The sequence below is a fragment of the Salmo salar genome, chromosome ssa05, assembly GCF_905237065.1.
Source record: "Salmo salar chromosome ssa05, Ssal_v3.1, whole genome shotgun sequence".
In the NCBI taxonomy this organism is placed as follows: domain Eukaryota; kingdom Metazoa; phylum Chordata; class Actinopteri; order Salmoniformes; family Salmonidae; genus Salmo; species Salmo salar.
In genome coordinates this window covers 24,097,100-24,114,575 of record NC_059446.1, presented here as the reverse complement: position 1 = coordinate 24,114,575, position 17,476 = coordinate 24,097,100, and the positions used below count along the sequence as shown (strand labels likewise).

Genomic DNA, 17,476 nt, shown 5'->3' with positions numbered 1-17,476 from the left:
CTGCCCTCCTCTCTCTCTTTCTCCCTCGCCCTCCTTCCCGCTCTACAGGCTGTGTCTGAACACTCTCTGTGACATTGTTTCATATCTGCCGGCCTAATAAATACCCTGCTGGGATGAAACATCTTTTCCTATTAGAGACAGAAGGATTACGGCAGATCTAGGCTCTATTTTACAGCAGCGTTGGCTCACCCGTTCACTTGCAGCCGGGGTAAAGCAATTTGGGTTGAATGCTGAACATCTGGTTAGTCCAAGAGAATATGGGAATCCACTTAGGGCAAATTAAAACAAATGGAGAGAAGCACGTAATGATTTCATAAGCAATTTCCCATATTAGTATTTCTAATACTTCACAACGAAAACAGATTTAGCCCGACCCTTGTCTCGCGCATCAATCACGGGCGTTCCAGGAAGTACTCGCTGACTGAACTCACAAAAGGGCATATTCTCAAGTTTCACTCGTGTGCCATTTCCTAAAAGCATTTGTCGATCAGCCTCTCCCCCCACCCTACCACCACCACCATCCTTTTAAAGCTAAATTTATTAAATTGTCATTAAATATGCATTTCATTGTTAATCATTTGCATGTGAAGAGGATTAGTTCTTCATTTGCAAAATGACTTAAATCTATCTCTTTACCAAAATAGCCCCTTGAAATTACATTAAACACTATGGTATGATCCATCAAATTTTGGAATGAATGAATGCATAAATCCATAGAAAATATATATCGAAAAGCTTAATTTACATGTATGTCATTCCAGGAAAATAATGGCCATATGTTCGTGCCAGCTGGCTGTGAAGATATTTGCCTGCAATAAAGGTGTTGAAAGTGTACATGTATTATCACAAAGTATTATTTGGAATGAAATACATGTCCAAGAGAATGTGTTATATCAAACGTAGAGATCTATTCTAGCTCCATAACCGGCCCACCCATGCAACATTAATGCTGAAAATGGTTGGATATGATTGGTAAATGGTTTTGAAGAATAAAATATTATCTGCCTCAGAAACCATACACTGCCTTATCTTCCCCAACTTTTTATTAAAACATGTCTGATGCCGGGCCATAAAATATGGATGTAAGGCATCCAACTTACTAACTCCAGCAAACTGTTGAAGTACACATAGAATTTTTCAACAGTGCCGTCAATGAGGCCTGCTGGTGATGAGTGTGGATAGCAAGGCTAGCCGAGGAGCCTCTCACACCCAAGGCTGTCATCTGTAGGAGAGGAAGGCTGATACTAGCCAGCAGGGTAGAAACAATTATGAAGAATACAATGGAAAAATACTGGATAGACCGACATCTGTGTTCTGAACAGAGAGCTAAAGAGAGAAACTGAGTCGAAGCAGAGACTACTCACAAGAGACAAAAGACAGAGAAACCCTAACCTTTAACCCCCATCAAGCTGAGTTTGCTGTTCATAGTCCCATTTAGACAGGGTAAAAAAATCATCCAACTGTCATTCCCCTTCTTGTACTTCACAAAAATTACCTAGTCAGGGTACAAAATATGACAAAAGAACATTTCTAAGGGGGACGAGTCGACTTTGATTAAATCGTATTGGCTTATTGATTTCAGAACCACCAACTGCCAATGATATAAAGCTTGTAGGTATCATCGTCCTTGAAACTTGAAAGGCTCAGAATTCAGAATTCCTACTTCTGGATGATCAGACACAAAGTCGGGAGAGACCAGGAGTCGGGTGACTGGGATGGCAGAGTATCCATGCTATCTCTTAGGCTCCAGGCTACCAGTCCGTGTCCTTGTCATGTTTTATTCATCCCCCAACGTATTATGGTGTCTTCCAACTGAAACAGAGATCCAAATCTGCTCCGGCAGAAATATTTAATATCACACCTACTTTCCTCCATCTGCTTAGACACATAAAGAGAGGGTAAGGGAGAGGGGGAGGGACAGAGCTGGGAGGAAGGGAGAAAGAGAGAAACAGAGAGAAACAGACAGAGGCAGAGAGAACGGGAATGAGAGAGAGAGCAAGAAAGAGAGAGAGAAGAGAGAGAGAGTAGAGAGAGAGAGAGTAGAGAGACAGTAGAGAGACAGTAGAGAGAAAAGAGAGAGGGATAGTCTTCCCAGGCATCTTCAGAAGACAGCCATTCTGGATTATTAAAAATGAAGCTTTCAAAGAGTTCTCTGCTTGAAAAAGTTGCATGCATCAATTATCTGGCAGAGAGTTAGAGCAGCAGTGTGTGATGGAGAGTGACTTGGAGCGGCTTGTCACATTGCTGAACACAGCAGAGCTACAGAAAGGTCCTCGGCTAGCTGTGACATTTGAAACTGGTGGATTGTAAAAAATCCCAGTGTGTTTGTCAGAAAATAACAAAAAAGACCACGCTGACTGGTTCCCAGCCCCCCAAGGCCTCTAGGCACAACATTCTGCCTGTCTCAATGTCATTTCAGTAATAGGGCACAGAGATCTCTATTGCTATTTGCCATGTCTGAATAACTGTGCCGTCTGAAATAATCAATAGCGTTTTCACCACCATTACACTGTTTATGAGAAAGATAAAAAGGCAGTCGGTCAAAACGATAAGCTATAAACAACCCGGCTGGGACAGAGTCGGAGAGAGAAAGTAATCCAAGTCCAAATCGAAACCAGGAAGTTGGGGGAAATAACTTCCAACAAATCTCTCTTAAACTTCCTGTAACTATAATAAATGTCTCACTTGAAGTTTTACGGTTGTGAACATTTCAAAATGATTATCCTCTCATTTCTCTTCCATTTCTATGTTTGAAAAAGTCTGAATAAAAATTGTAACTCCATGTTAGCCATCCAGGGTTGTTAAATGTTTTAATAGCATGTGACTAGTGTGGTGAAAAAAAGGGCCTCCTCATGAATGTATGTGTGATTCTGTGTGATGTGCATGTCCTATCAACTGTCTGCTCTACAAAGCCAGTGGACTTGAGATCCCTACATCACCACGTCACTGGCGGCAGGCGGCCAGCTCTTTGCCCGTCACCCCACAGAGCTGAGCTACACCCAACAGCCACCACAGTGACGAACACAATGACATAATAGGGATTCACACAGGAACTGCCAGGCTTTGATGTAACTGTGACTATTTCTACTGGTACTACTAGGGTGATGACTATAACTACAAATAGTACTACTTATACCTTGGTTCAAATATACTTTTTTTTTTTTACATAGCTATCTGAAAATACAATTTTCTGTACTACAATGACTAATACTGTAGTATTAGTACTGTAACTATTTGCCTACTACTATGACTACTATTATTAGCAATCATCATAACATCGATATCAATAATACATATATGAATATTGAACAAAACATATGAATATGGATGCTATACCACACTGTTGTTTGCTATTAAATAGAGACAGGATAAAACACACGCGAAGCATGTGATTTCTTCTCAGTGATAAAGATGCATCTCCCACCCCCTGCAGTTAGACTCAATGTGAGGTACAGTTCAGTGCTTCAACCCTCACACACGCTACACACCCCTCAACACACACACACAATTGTGCGCACACGCACACACACATATACACTCTCTCAAACACACACACACACACACACACACACACACACACACACACACACACACACACACACACACACACACACACACACACACACACACACAGTCCCCCCCCACACACACAGTCTCTCTCTAACACTCTCCATTGCTCTCTGTCTGTCTCTCTTTCTCTCTCTAGAAGTGACAGAAGAAGTGGTGTACCTTTGTTCATGTCAATCAGCTGCTTCTTTTTCTGCTGGCGCTCCTGCTTCGCGTGCTCCGCTTTCTCCTTGGCCAGTCGGGCTCTCTTGATCTTCTCCTCCATCTCCCTCTTCTTGTGGTTGTCCTTCACTGCTTCCTGTAGAGGGAATGGACATACAGGCATGAGGACACATGTTCTACTATAGAAGGTAACTACATATAGTGTCTTGTCTTGAGACTCTTATTGCTTCTCCGTTGTCTTGTTTTTATGCCTGACTAATGTCGATGACCTAAGAGTGCATATTGCACGTACACAGTGTGGACTGTATTGTGAGTATTTTTCAGTCTTCACGACAAAGATGGTGGGGAACAGAGTGTGGCACTGCAGTGAACCAGTCTCCCAATGCAGGAGAGAGAGAGAAGGGAAAGGAGAGAGATATCACTCTGCCCTCTTCACTGGCGAAAATGTCACCAAGGTGTCAGGGAAGGGAAGGGGAAACAGTGGGGGGATCTCCTGTTGCACAGGGCTGTTCTGACACCAGGAGAGAGAAAGGGAGGAAGAAGACACTACCACACGAGCTTTGGAGCCCACAAAGGTTCTCTCACCCCAGGAATGTGGCGCAGGCATGACATACCTCTTCCTGGAATGTGCGTGAGTGTGCGTGACTGGGTGCATGTGTAAATGTGCATGCATGTATGTGACTGTTTGGACATTTGTGGATTTGCAAGTGTGTGTTTGTGCATGTCTGCTTGCAAGTGTGTGTTTGTGCATGTCTGCTTGCAAGTGTGTGTTTGTGCATGTCTGCTTGCAAGTGTGTGTGAGTGCCTTCTTGCGTCCTTTGTCCTCCTCTGTGTTCTGATATAATGAGCATTGACAGACAAACATCCCCTCCCCGGCTAAGACTCAGGTATTACGGGGATCGTGTGGAAGGAACAAGTAGCTCATCATGCCTGTCAAAAGTGGGGCCTTGGCTCCCAAGTCCAAGGACAAGAGCCCCCACTGTCACTGTCTCCTTGTGAGATGACAATGATGAAGAGACAGAGACAGTGAGGGGCGGGGGGGTGGAGAAAGAGAAGGAGGAGAAAAAGTCACACACAGGCAAAGATAAAGAGAGGCATATAGAGAAGGAATAATGGACAGGAAGAGAGACAGATAGAGAGACGGAGAGAGAGCGAGAAAGAGAGAGAGAGACAGAGATAGAGACAGAGATAGAGACAGATAGAGAGAGAGAGACAGAGAGGCATGGGGGTGGAGAAAGAGAAGGAGGAGAAAAAGTCACACACAGGCAAAGATAAATGGAGAGATATTGAGAAGGAATAATGGAGGGAGAGAGAGAGAGAGACAGAGATAGAGAGACGGAGAGAGAAAGTGAGAGAGAAAGAGAAAGAGAGAGAGACGGAGACAGAGACAGAGACAGAGAGAGAGAGAGAGAGAGAGAGAGAGAGAGAGAGAGAGACAGAGAGAGAGGGGGCGGGGGTGGAGAAAGAGAAGGAGGAGAAAAACTCACACAAAGGCAAAGATAAAGGGAGACATATTGAGAAGGAATAATGGAGGGAGAGAGAGAGAGACAGAGATAGAGAGACGGAGAGAGAAAGTGAGAGAGAAAGAGAAAGAGAGAGAGACGGAGACAGAGACAGAGAGAGAGAGAGAGAGAGAGAGAGAGAGAGTGAGAGAGACAGAGAGAGGGGGCGGGGGGTGGAGAAAGAGAAGGAGGAGAAAAACTCACACAAAGGCAAAGATAAAGAGAGACAGAGAAGGAATAATGGAGAGAGAGGGAGAGTGACAGAGAGAGAGAGACACCTTCCTGGACAAAACGTTCCACTGTAATAGTGAAGGTGTAAACTTGGCAGTAGAAAATCTTAACAGTATATTTGACCTCTCAGCTTCCCTATCAAATCTAAAAATAGAAAAATTGATTCTCAAATAGAAAACCAAAGAAAATTAACAACGACTAATGGTTTGATGAAGAATGCAAAAATATAAGAAAGAAATTGAGAAACCTGTCCAACCAAAAACATGGAGACCCGGAAAACCCAAGTCTACGCCTTCACTGTGGTGAATCACTAAAACAATACAGAAATACACTACGCAAAAGAAGGAACAGCACGTCAGAAATCAGCTCAGTGTAATTGAAGAATCCATTGACACTAACCACTTCTGGGAAAAGTGGAAAACACTAAAACAACAACACAAAGAATGATCTATCTAAAATGGAGATGTATGGGTAAACCACTTCTCCAATCTGTTTGACTCTATAAAAAAGAACAAACAGCATAATCAAATACAAATCTTAGAATCAATTATTAAAGACTACAAGAACCCAGTAGATTCTCCAATTACATTGAATGAACTACAGGACAAAATAAAAACCCTCCAACCCAAAACGGCATGTGGAGTTGATGGTATCCTCAATGAAATTATCAAATATACAGACAACAAATTCCAATTGGCTATACTAAGACTCTAACACCTTCCCCAATATTTGGAACCAAGGTGGAGACAAATATGACCCCAATAACTACCGTGGGATATGCGTCAACAGCAACCTTGGGAAAATCCTCTGCATTATCATTAACAGCAGACCCGTACATTTCCTCAGTGAAAACAATGTACTGAGAAAATGTCAAATTGGCTTTTTTACCAAATTATCATACGACATACCACGTATTCACCCTGCACACACTAATTGACAAACAAACAAACCAAAACAAAGGCAAAGTCTTCTCATGCGTTGTTGATTTAAAAAATGCCTTCGACTCAATTTGGCATGAGGGTCTGCTATACAAATTGATGGAAAGTGATGTTGGGGGAAAAACATACGACATTATAAAATCCATGTACACAAACAACAAGTACGCGGTTAAAATAGGCAAATAACACACATTTCTTCCTACAGGGCCGTGGGGTGAGACAGGGATGCAGCTTAAGCCCCACCCTCTTCAACATATATATCAACGAATTGGCGAGGGCACTAGAAAAGACTGCAGCATCCGGCCTCACCCTACTAGAATCTGAAGTCAAATATCTACTGTTTGTTGATGATATGGTGCTTCTGTCTCCAACCAAGGAGGGCCTACAGCAGTACCTAGATCTTCTGCACATATTCTGTCAGACCTTGGCCCTGACAGTGAATCTCAGTAAGACAAAAATAATGGTGTTCCAAAAAAGGTCCAGTCGCCAGGACCACAAATACAAATTCCATCTAGACACCATTGCCCTAGAGCACACAAAAAACTACACATACCTTGGCCTAAACATCAGCGCCACAGGTAACTTCCACAAAGCTGTGAACGATCTGAGAGACAAGGCAAGAAGGGCATTCTATGCCATCAAAAGGAACATAAAATTCGACATACCAATTAGGATCTGGCTAAAAATACTTGAATCAGTTAAAGAACCCATTGCCCTTTATGGTTGTGAGGTCTGGGGTCCGCTCACGAACCAAGAATTCACAAAATGGGACAAACACCAAATTAAGACTCTGCATGCAGAATTCTGCAAAAATATCCTCCATGTATAACGTAGAACACCAAATAATGCATGCAGAGCAGAATTAGGCCGATACCTACTAATTATCAAAATCAAGAAAAGAGCCGTTAAATTCTACAACCACCTAAAAGGAAGCGATTCCCAAACCTTCCATAACAAAGCCATCACCTACAGAGAGATGAACCTGGGAAATAGTCACCTAAGCAAGCTGGTCCTGGGGCTCTGTTCACAAACACAAACAGACCCCACAAAGCCCCAGGACAGCAACACAATTAGACTCAACCAAATCATGAGAAAACAAAAAGATAATTACTTGACATGTTGGAAAGAATTAACAAAAAAACAGAGAAAACTAGAATGCTATTTGGCCCTGAACAGAGAGTACACTGTGGCAGAATACCTGACCACTGTGACTGACCCAATCTTAAGGAAAGCGTTGACTATGTACAGACTCAGTGAGCATAGCCTTGCTATTAAGAAAGGCCGCCGTAGGCAGACCTGGCTCTCAAGAGAAGACAGGCTATGTGCACACTGCCCACAAAATGAGGTGGAAACTGAGCTGCACTTCCTAACCTCCTGCCCAATGTATGACCATATTAGACAGATATTTCCCTCAGATTACACAGATCCACAAAGAATTAGAAAACAAACCCAATTTTGATAAACCCCCATATCTAATGGATGAAATACCACTGTGTGCCATCACAGCAGCAAGATTTGTGACCTGTTGCCACAAGAAAATATCAACCAGTGAGGAACAAACACCATTGTAAATACAACCCATATTTATGCATATTTATTTTGTACATTTGTACATGAGTGTAATGTTTACTGTTCATTTTTATTGTTTATTTCACTTTTGTATATTATCTACTCCACTTGCTTTGGCAATGATAACACATGTTTCCCATAATTGAATTGAGAGAGAGAGGAGGAGATAGAGAGTGATAGAGAGGGATGGAGAGGGAGAGAGAGAGGGCGAGAGAGAGGGTAATTGTGTTTAGAGAGAGTTAGAGAGGAAAAAACCCTAACTTAAAACTCTCTGTGTTCATTGGAACATCGCAGCCATTTTTATCTCCATATCAAATAATTTCTAGGTATCAATTAATACCTTACTGTGATTGTTCTCAATTAAAATGGTCAAAAAGAAACAAAAAAAGCTTCTTTACAGAGAGCAATTTCTTAAGCAAAACATTTGCTTGGACTCCCTGGGAGTGGTCTGAGTGGGGAGGGTAAAACTAAAAACTACAGCGTCTATCACATAAACCTGCTGTGTATTCTTAATTCTCGCTATCCGAAAGATAATTAGCAAGCTAGCTCATAATTATAACGAGGCACGAAGCATTAAGTGATATCATCTTGCTGTAGAAAATGCATATAAAGAAGTTGCTTCATGTAGATAGCTACTAAGTTCCTTTTTAGGGGGTGACTACTGTATTACTACAGCCGTAGTTACCAGAATGGTCTCATCCATCCCCAAAATGGCTGACTTTGTGCATCGACACTTTGTCACTCTCCATGGTACTAAATGGTAATTGGCACTGCTGCTACCGGCACAAGAGGGATTGCGTGTGTGTGTGTGTGGTGTGTAATTTTTTACCAGGACCCAATATGGACAAGGGCTGCAGTGATACTGAGGCCTTCTCTCTGTTCTCTGCCCTGTGTTGTGGAGATGTAGACTTATGAGCGCTCTGACCTCCTCACCTGGCTGGAGAATTTCAGTGCCATTTTCTGAACATCCCCTGCACTGAGCATGGGCCAGAAGACATTCCCCTTTCAGGTTCTTCTTCAATTCAATTCAATAAATCATGACTTGTTTACTGCTCACCCCTATCAGCTTCTGCTCCTATACATGCGTTTGCCCAGTCCAGAGACTGTTTGCTTGTCTGTAAATAGAATGCATGTCCAATACATTGCTTCATACCAAGTGGTATATGCTAGTGTGGATATTGGAACAGAGCTATTTTAATTGCTCCTTTCTGTTGCACCACTGATTTCACACACACACACACACACACACACACACACACACACACACACACACACACACACACACACACACACACACACACACACACACACACACACAACACACAAATAGATGTTGTAGATTTGACTAACATGATCACTGTAGCACAACAGAACCTTGGGCTGCCTAAGTGTTTATCAGCCATCTGTTGCTGTATGTGCCAGCTTCTAATGAAATTGTGTCAGGAACTTATGAGGTACAAATACACTAACTTGGTTGTCTTTAAGACACAAAACAATATTTTTTCCTTTATTGGAGGGTTATCCTGAATAAATTGAAATCTGGTGACCAGTTTAGGTTGAACAATGCTTGCAGTGTGTATATCAATGACTTTATCACTGAGAGCCCGTGTCTATGCAAATATATATTGGATAAACCTAGTGTGTGTGTTAGAGGATTACTGTTGCAGCTGTCAAGGAGGAAGCAGCAGTAACAGGGAAAGTGTAGTGGGAGGAGAGGCATCATATTACCAGTACCATTATCGTCATGATGACTCCTCATACTGTCTGTGTCAGGGCATTAGCATGCTTTTGAGATCGAGCCAAAGGCCCTGAAAAGACGGACACACACACACACACACACACACACAGGAACACACACTCGGTCACGCAAACTTACACACACGCTTGTTTGCGCACACACACAACGTCACGCAAACACAACGACACGCACACACACACACACACACTCTGGCCATCATAATTTGATCGCTAAGATTATGTGATGATGCTCCTTCTTGCAACCCTACACCCATTAGTCTGGCTTTATTGGTCTTATTCAGTCAATTAACGACTAAGACTGTTAGCTCAACATCCACCTGCCCAGGCTTTGCTAACTTGTTAATACAGAGATCCTCCTCTCTGCTCCGAGTCAGGATTACACACATAGAGCTGGTTGACTGCATTTCACCCCCGACTCCATCTCCAAATATGGCAGCTGCATTAAAATAAAAGAATTGTCTGGGTATTTTTACATATATGGAATTCCTGAGCCAAAATAAAATTATTTTTATTGGCCTCGTCAAGAGTAGAAAAAAAACCTGGCTAATGGATTCTCTTATCTGTTGTAGTTAGCTCTATGATGGCTGTCAGTCATTGCGTTGACTTAAATGCCTCATGTCGGTCGGCGTTGAATTAAGCAGAGGCTTTTTAGTCAAAGCAATTTAGAGGAAAGTAGCATTCCAATCAAGGTCTTTATTATCTGGGATGCCCCTGTGTGTAATGAATGTATTACAAAGGCCAAACAACGCTCTGTGATACCGCCGAATGAATGTTTAGCCTCAATGACTTGAAGAACATACCATGAACATTTGCTGTGCATGTTGAATGGGTGTCAGCGTAAAATCAATTGGAAAGTTAAATGAGGTATCTGTTGTGAATATGAATTTCCTTAATGACCCCAACTGCCGACCAGTTACAATATCCATTTGCTGTATCTCTATGGCTGGTTCAGAATGATATATACCCTCAGTGGCTGTAAGGTAAGTGATGGTGATGCAAGGAACGTACCGTTAGCGTAGCCAAAGGATAAATACCCTCCCCAAGACAGATTCACAATATCCCGCTAGGCTGCTACTGGCTAGCCAAGCTTAGCATGGTGCAAAGGGGAAGGGCTGTTAGCTAGCATCTATAGCTGCAGAGGAAACGTCTACATTCTTTCAGTTTTACCGGTAGAAAAACAAACAACAACCAGAATGAATGCATCGATCACCAAACATTCCTGAAAGTTAGAAGCATTGAAGCATCTGTTAAATGGGTCTCCCGGCAAGAAAGGAAAACCAGAGGGAATAACAGAAATATTACAGTCGCTGGTCGTCGGAGGATTGTTTATTTTATACACTAACAACACCCTCACTCTCTATCCCAACCCTCAACTCAACCCCCCACTTCCCCAGACCTCTCCTACTCCTTGGCATTGAAGTCTAAATCAGTAATAACTTATTCATAAAGAGCTATTTGCTTGAGAGAATAATTAATTTATTAGCGGACGTCTCCTTTTAGAGGCTGCGCAACAGCAAATCCTTGGGGGAGCGCCGTGTCGAACGCTGGTACTCTTTGATCACGAGAATGAAAGTTAGTTATACATATGGGAAGGAGGGGTGGGGAGAGAGAGAGAAGAGAGAACAGAGAGAGAAGAGACAGACAAGAAGACCTTGCCATTCACACTAATAGGTTTGGAAGACTTTGAGCATATCTTCTGGACATCGTGTCATCATCCTGACACATTACATTTTTGGGGGCACTGGGAGGAGAGGGAGAGACGGAGGGAGAAAATAGTTAAATAAATGTTTAAGAGACTTCTTCCCGGGAGGTAGGGTCTCTGCTTTGTTCTTCACCGTTTGAGTTTGTCTTGGTCCACAAATATCCCTCTTGAGCATTCTGGGCTTTTAATTTTTATGATGAATGTGTTTTCTGACATTTTATTTTAGACTCACCTCACATTCATTCCAATAAATGTCATATCTGTGTTTGTGAATAAACTGGAAAGATGTTACTGTTGTAGCATTTACTCTGTACTACTTTCCTGGATATTTTCCTTGAGGTTTTGTGTTTATATACTGATGTCAACTGATCATGGTTTAGTTTTACTCCCTTGATAATCTAAATATATCCAAAGCAAGCAGTTTCTGTGTTCTTTGGAAATTAACAATACATGATTTTTGAGTGTTCTCAAAAAAAGATTGTTCCAGGAAATGTAGTCATACTCACGCACATTATTTAGTTTATAATTGGGTCATTATAAGTAATTTGTCTCAATTTGGTCCTACTGTACATGACTTTGAATACCATTTCTGAGAACAAAAAATTTAATAAAGTATTGTTCATTTCCAAAGAAAACATCTATACACTACATGGCCAAAAGTACGTGGACACATGCTCGTTGAACATCTCAATCCAAAATCATGGGCATTAATATGGAGTTGGTCCCTCATCTGCTGCTATAACAGCCTCCACTCTTCTGGGAAGTCTTTCCATTAGATATTGGAACATTGCTGAGGGGACTTGCATCCATTCAGCTACAAGAGCATTAGTGAGGTCGGCACTGATGTTGGGCGATTAAGACTGGCTCGCAGTCAGAGTTCCAATTCATTCCAAAGGTTTTGGATGGGGTTGAGATCAGGGCTCTGTGCAGGCCAGTCAAGTTCTTCCTCACCGATCTCGACAAACCATTTTCTGTATGGACCTGGCTTTGTGCACGGGGGCATTGTCATGTTGAAACAGGAAAGGGCCTTCACCAAACTGTAACTAAGGGGCCTAGCCCAAACCATGAAAAACAGCCCAAGACCATTATTCCTCCTCCACCAAACGTGGCACTATGCATTCGGGCAGGTAGCCTTCACCTGGTATCCTCCAAACCCAGATTCGTCCGTCAGACTGCCAGATGGTAAGGCGTGGTTCATCACTCCAGAGAACATGTTTCCACTGCTCCAGAGTCCAATGGCGGCGAGCTTTACACCACTCCAGCCAACGCTTGGCATTGCGCATGGTGATCTGAGGCTAGTGTGCGACTTCTCGGCCATGGAAACCCATTTCATAAAACTCCCGATGAACAATTCTTGTGCTGACGTTGCTTCCAGAGGCAGTTTGGAACTCGGCAGTGTTGCATCTGGGGACAGACAATATTTTACGCTCTACACGCCTCAGCACTCGGCGGTCCCATTCTGTGACCTTGTGTGGCCTACTACTTCGCGGCTGAGCCGTTGCTGCACCTAGATGTTTCCACTTCACAATAACAGCACATACAGTTGATCAGGGCAACTCTAGCAGGACATACATTTGACAAACTGACTTGTTGGAAAAGTTGTGTCCTATGATGGTGCCACGTTGAAAGTCACTAAGCTTTTCAGTAAGGCCATTCTACTACCAATGTTTGTCTATGGAGATTGAATGGCTGTGTGCTCGATGTTATGCACCTGTCAGCAACGGATGTGGCTGAAATAGCCGAATCTACTCATTTGAAGGGGTGTCCACATACTTTTGTATATATAGTGTATTTATATTATCAAGGTGGTAAAACCATATTGCCACGATATAATTCTTAGTCATTGTATTCAGAGAAACCCGGATACTACTAACTAGCTCCTTGAAAACAGTGGGAGGTAATACATCTATTACACTTATGCAGAAATAATGTTTAGAATAGGAAGAGCCAGCCTCCACGGTTCCAAGCTCTTCAGAGTTTCAATAAGCCCAGACCTCAACAGAATTTCCCCACCCCTCTACCTGCTTAAGACCTGCTTGGCTCTTTGAAGCACCGAAGGCGGAGGCACTGTCTTTTCTTTCCGTGTCCATTTAAAGGGGATAAGAAGCTTCCAAAGTCTCTTTTATCAGTGTGGAACTTACACGCTTCCATGATACATTATACATTCCATTCTCAGGCACAGGCTGCGTACCAAATGGTGGCCTGGTCAAAAGTAGTGCACTATGAAAGGCATAGGGTTTCATTTGGGAAGCAGCTACAGTTTATGTATGCTTTAATCTGTCCTATAAGCCCGCCCCTGTGTCATCAGCCTCCCAGGTCTGTCAGGCAAATTTATTTGTCAACTCTGGATGAAATAAGTTAATTCACCACCTAGTCTTAAAACGGGACCAACTTTCTTAGTTCTGAGATAGTCAAATGCATGAGCCGAGGATTTAATGGCATGAGATAGAAGTATGAAAGGATTGAGTGAAGCTTTCCTCCACTGCTGTTGGTATTTTTTTACATATTTCTTTAGTGCAGCATTTACCTGTGCTCCCTCTCAAGGAATAGAGAGACTTGACATGTGCTTCACGTGCCCTCTCTCAAGGAATAGACTTGATGCTGTTGTTACCTCATGAGTCTTGTCCTTGAGTTGAAGTACAGTAGGACTACAACTTACTAAAGCCAATGTTGAGTTGAAGTACAGTAGGACTACAACTTACTAAAGTCAATGTTGAGTTGAAGCACAATAGGACTACAACTTACTAAAGTCAATGTTGAGTTGAAGCACAATAGGACTACAACTTACTAAAGCCAATGTTGAGTTGAAGTACATTAGGACTACGTCTTACTGAAGTCAATGTTGAGTTGAAGTACAGTAGAATTACAACTTACTAAAGCCAATGTTGAGTTGAAGTACATTAGGACTATGTCTTACTGAAGTCAATGTTGAGTTGAAGTACAGTAGAACTACAACTTACTAAAGCCAATGGTGAGTTGAAGTACAGTAGGATTACGTCTTACTGAAGTCAATGTTGAGTTGAAGTACAGTAGGATTACGTCTTACTGAAGTCAATGGGCACTAACGTACCTCAGCATCACATATAGGTGACTCAGGAATCTTGTCCTTGAGTTGATGTACAGTAGGACTACAACTTACTGAAGTCAATGTTGAGTTGACGTACAGTAGGACTACGTCTTACTAAAGTCAAGGTTGAGTTGATGTACAGTAGGACTACGTCTTACTAAAGTCAATGTTGAGTTGAAGTACAGTAGGAAGTCAATGGACACTAACGTACCTCAGCATCACATAAAGGTGACTCAACAGCAGAGCTGTAAATTAAACATTTTCATTGGTAACACTGGTGCTCCCAACTTAATGTTAGGAGCACAACAAAATGTAGGAACACCAGAAAATAGTATTATTTCTAAATTGATTGAGATAAAGCCCATATTGGGCCTATATGAATTCTAGCTACTTTTGAAGAACATTTTGTGCCATGGAAAGTAATATGCAATCCTGTAATGACATTTGTTTATTATAAAAACCTGAAATGTTGATACAAAAACTGGTCGATCTCCAAGGCAATCCTAGTAAAAACCCAACGATGAAGCATTATGTTCCTACTTTTTTTTTTATTCGTCTCGGGCTGTTGGAGGTAGGTGCACCCGATTCAAACTGTTGCCTTTAGAACCTTCCCGGCGGGCCCGGAGGACAAATCAAGTGCACTATAGGTCTACTGCTGACCAATCGGATGGCTCAGATTAATGTGTCTGCAATAACGTAACAGGCATAAAAGAAAGCTACAACAAAGTTGATACTGTGAGATTTCAAAACGTTTAAAACCATGACGAGAGAGAGACTGTCAACGAATACAGCAAAGAGCTGCTGTTTTTATGAGTGAGTTCATGTTTAAGTTCTTACTGAGCACTGTCAACACTTTGTATTCAACCCTTTTATGAGCCCGTACTCTACACAGACTGGTGCGGAATTAGCAATCAGACCTGCAGTAGGCCTACGGCGCATTCGGGAAAGTATTTAGACCCGCTTTACTTTTTCCACATTTTGTTACGTTATAGCCTTATTCTAAAAACGATACAATAAAAAATGTTCCCCATCAATCTACACACAATACCTCATAATGATAAAGCGAAAACAGGTTAAAAAAACAAAACAGAAATACCTTATTTACATAAGTATTCAAACCCTTTACTACGAGACTCGAAATTGAGCTCAGGTGCATCCTGTTTCAAGTGATCATCCTTGAGATGTTTCTACAACTTGATTGGTGTCCACCTGTGGTAAAATCAATTGATTGGACATGATTTGGAATGGTACACACCTGTCTATATAAGGTTCCACAGTGGACAGTGCATGTCAGAGCAAAAAACAAGCCATGAGGTCGAACGAATTGTCCGTAGAGCTCAGAAAAAGGATTGTGCTGAGGCACAGATCTGGGGAAGGGTACCAAAAAATATCTGCAGCATTGAAAGTCCCCAAAAACACAGTGGCCTAAATCATTCTTTTTTCTACCCCTTTTTTCTCCCCAATTTCGTGGCATCCAATTGGTAGTAGTTACAGTCTTGTCTCATCGCTGCAACTCCCGTACAGACTCGGGAGAAGCTAAGGTCGAGAGCCATGCGTCCTCCGAAACACAACCCAACCTAGCCGCACTGCTTCTTGACACAATGCACATCCAACCCGGGAGCCAGCCACACCAATGTGTCGGAGGAAACGCCGTACACCTGGCGACATGGTCAGCGTGCACTGCGCCCGGCCTGCCACAGGAGTCGCTAGTGCGCGATGAGACAAGGATATCCTTGCCGGCCAAACCCTCCCTAACCCGGACGACGCTGGGCCAATTGTGCGTCACCCCATGGACCTCCCGGTCGCGGCCGGCTGCAACAGAGCCTGGGCTCGAACCCAAAAACTCTGGTGGCACAGCTAGTACTGCGATGCAGTGCCTTAGACCACTGTGCCACCCGGGAGGCCCGCCTACATCATTCTAAAATGGAAGATGTTTGGAACCACCAAGACTCTTCCTAGAGCTGGCCGCCCGGTCAAACTGAGCAATCGGGGGAGAAGGGCCTTGGTCAGGGAGGTGACCAAGAACAAAATGGTCTGATGAAACCAAGATTGAACTCCTTGGCCTGAATGCCAAACGTCACATCTAGAAGGAACCTGGCACCATCCCTACAGTGAAGCATGGTGGTGGCAGCATCATGCTGTGGGGATGTTTTTCAGCGACAGGTACTGGGAGACTAGTCGGGATTGAGGGAAAGATGAATGAAGCAAAGTACAGAGAGATCCTTGATGAAAACCTGCTTCCAGAGTGCTCAGGACCTCAGACTGAGGCGAAGGTTCACCTTCCAACAGGACACCAACCCTAAGCACACAGCCAAGACAATGCAGGCATGGCTTCGGGACAAGTCTTTGAATGTCCCAGTGGCCCAGCCAGAGCCCAGACTTGAACCCAAATAAACATCTCTGGAGAGACCTGAAAATAGCTGTGAAGCAACGGTCCCCATCCAACCTGATAGAGCTTGAGAGGATCTGCAGAGAAGAATGGGAGAAACTCCCCAAATACAGATGTGCCAAGTTTGTAGAGTCTTACCCAAGAAGACTCAAGGCTGTAAACGCTGCCAAAGGTGCTTCAACAGGGTCTGAATACTTATGTAAAAGTGATATTTCAGTTTGAATTGTTTATACATTTGCAAAAAAATCTATTTTAGAATAAGGCTATAACATAACAAATTGTGGAAAAAGTCGAGGGGTCTGAATACTTTCCGAATGCACTGTATATGCAAATAGACCATTGCCATATATGGATTTACTTTGAACTGGACTGTATTACAGTCGTGAGTAGATGGCCTTGTTTTGAGATCAAAGCGAGAGCTGCATGTAGCTAGCATTTTGTTCATATCCTTTGCTAGTTGGTGATTTTTTAGCCCAGTTATAGATCATTTGTAGTCAGCAATAGGGGAGTGATTGCTTCCCACAAGAGCACAAAACATGTACATTTTCTTTGAAAAGCGAGTCAGGTAAAGAGCTTTGTTTTGTCTTAAAG

The 17,476-nt window shown here is 42.7% G+C and overlaps 1 protein-coding gene across 5 annotated transcripts in view; it reads right to left on the bottom strand.

Moving 5' to 3' along the window:
- The window catches only part of diaph2 (diaphanous-related formin 2), a 759,144-nt gene that overhangs the window by 110,304 nt on the left and 631,364 nt on the right, over positions 1–17,476 (bottom strand). For all 5 annotated transcript variants that reach the window (XM_045717986.1, XM_045717985.1, XM_014199083.2 and 2 more), the window contains one exon: positions 3,730–3,865. In XM_045717986.1, the coding sequence (XP_045573942.1) occupies positions 3,730–3,865 (136 nt within the window). The remainder of the gene's footprint in view (positions 1–3,729; positions 3,866–17,476) is intronic.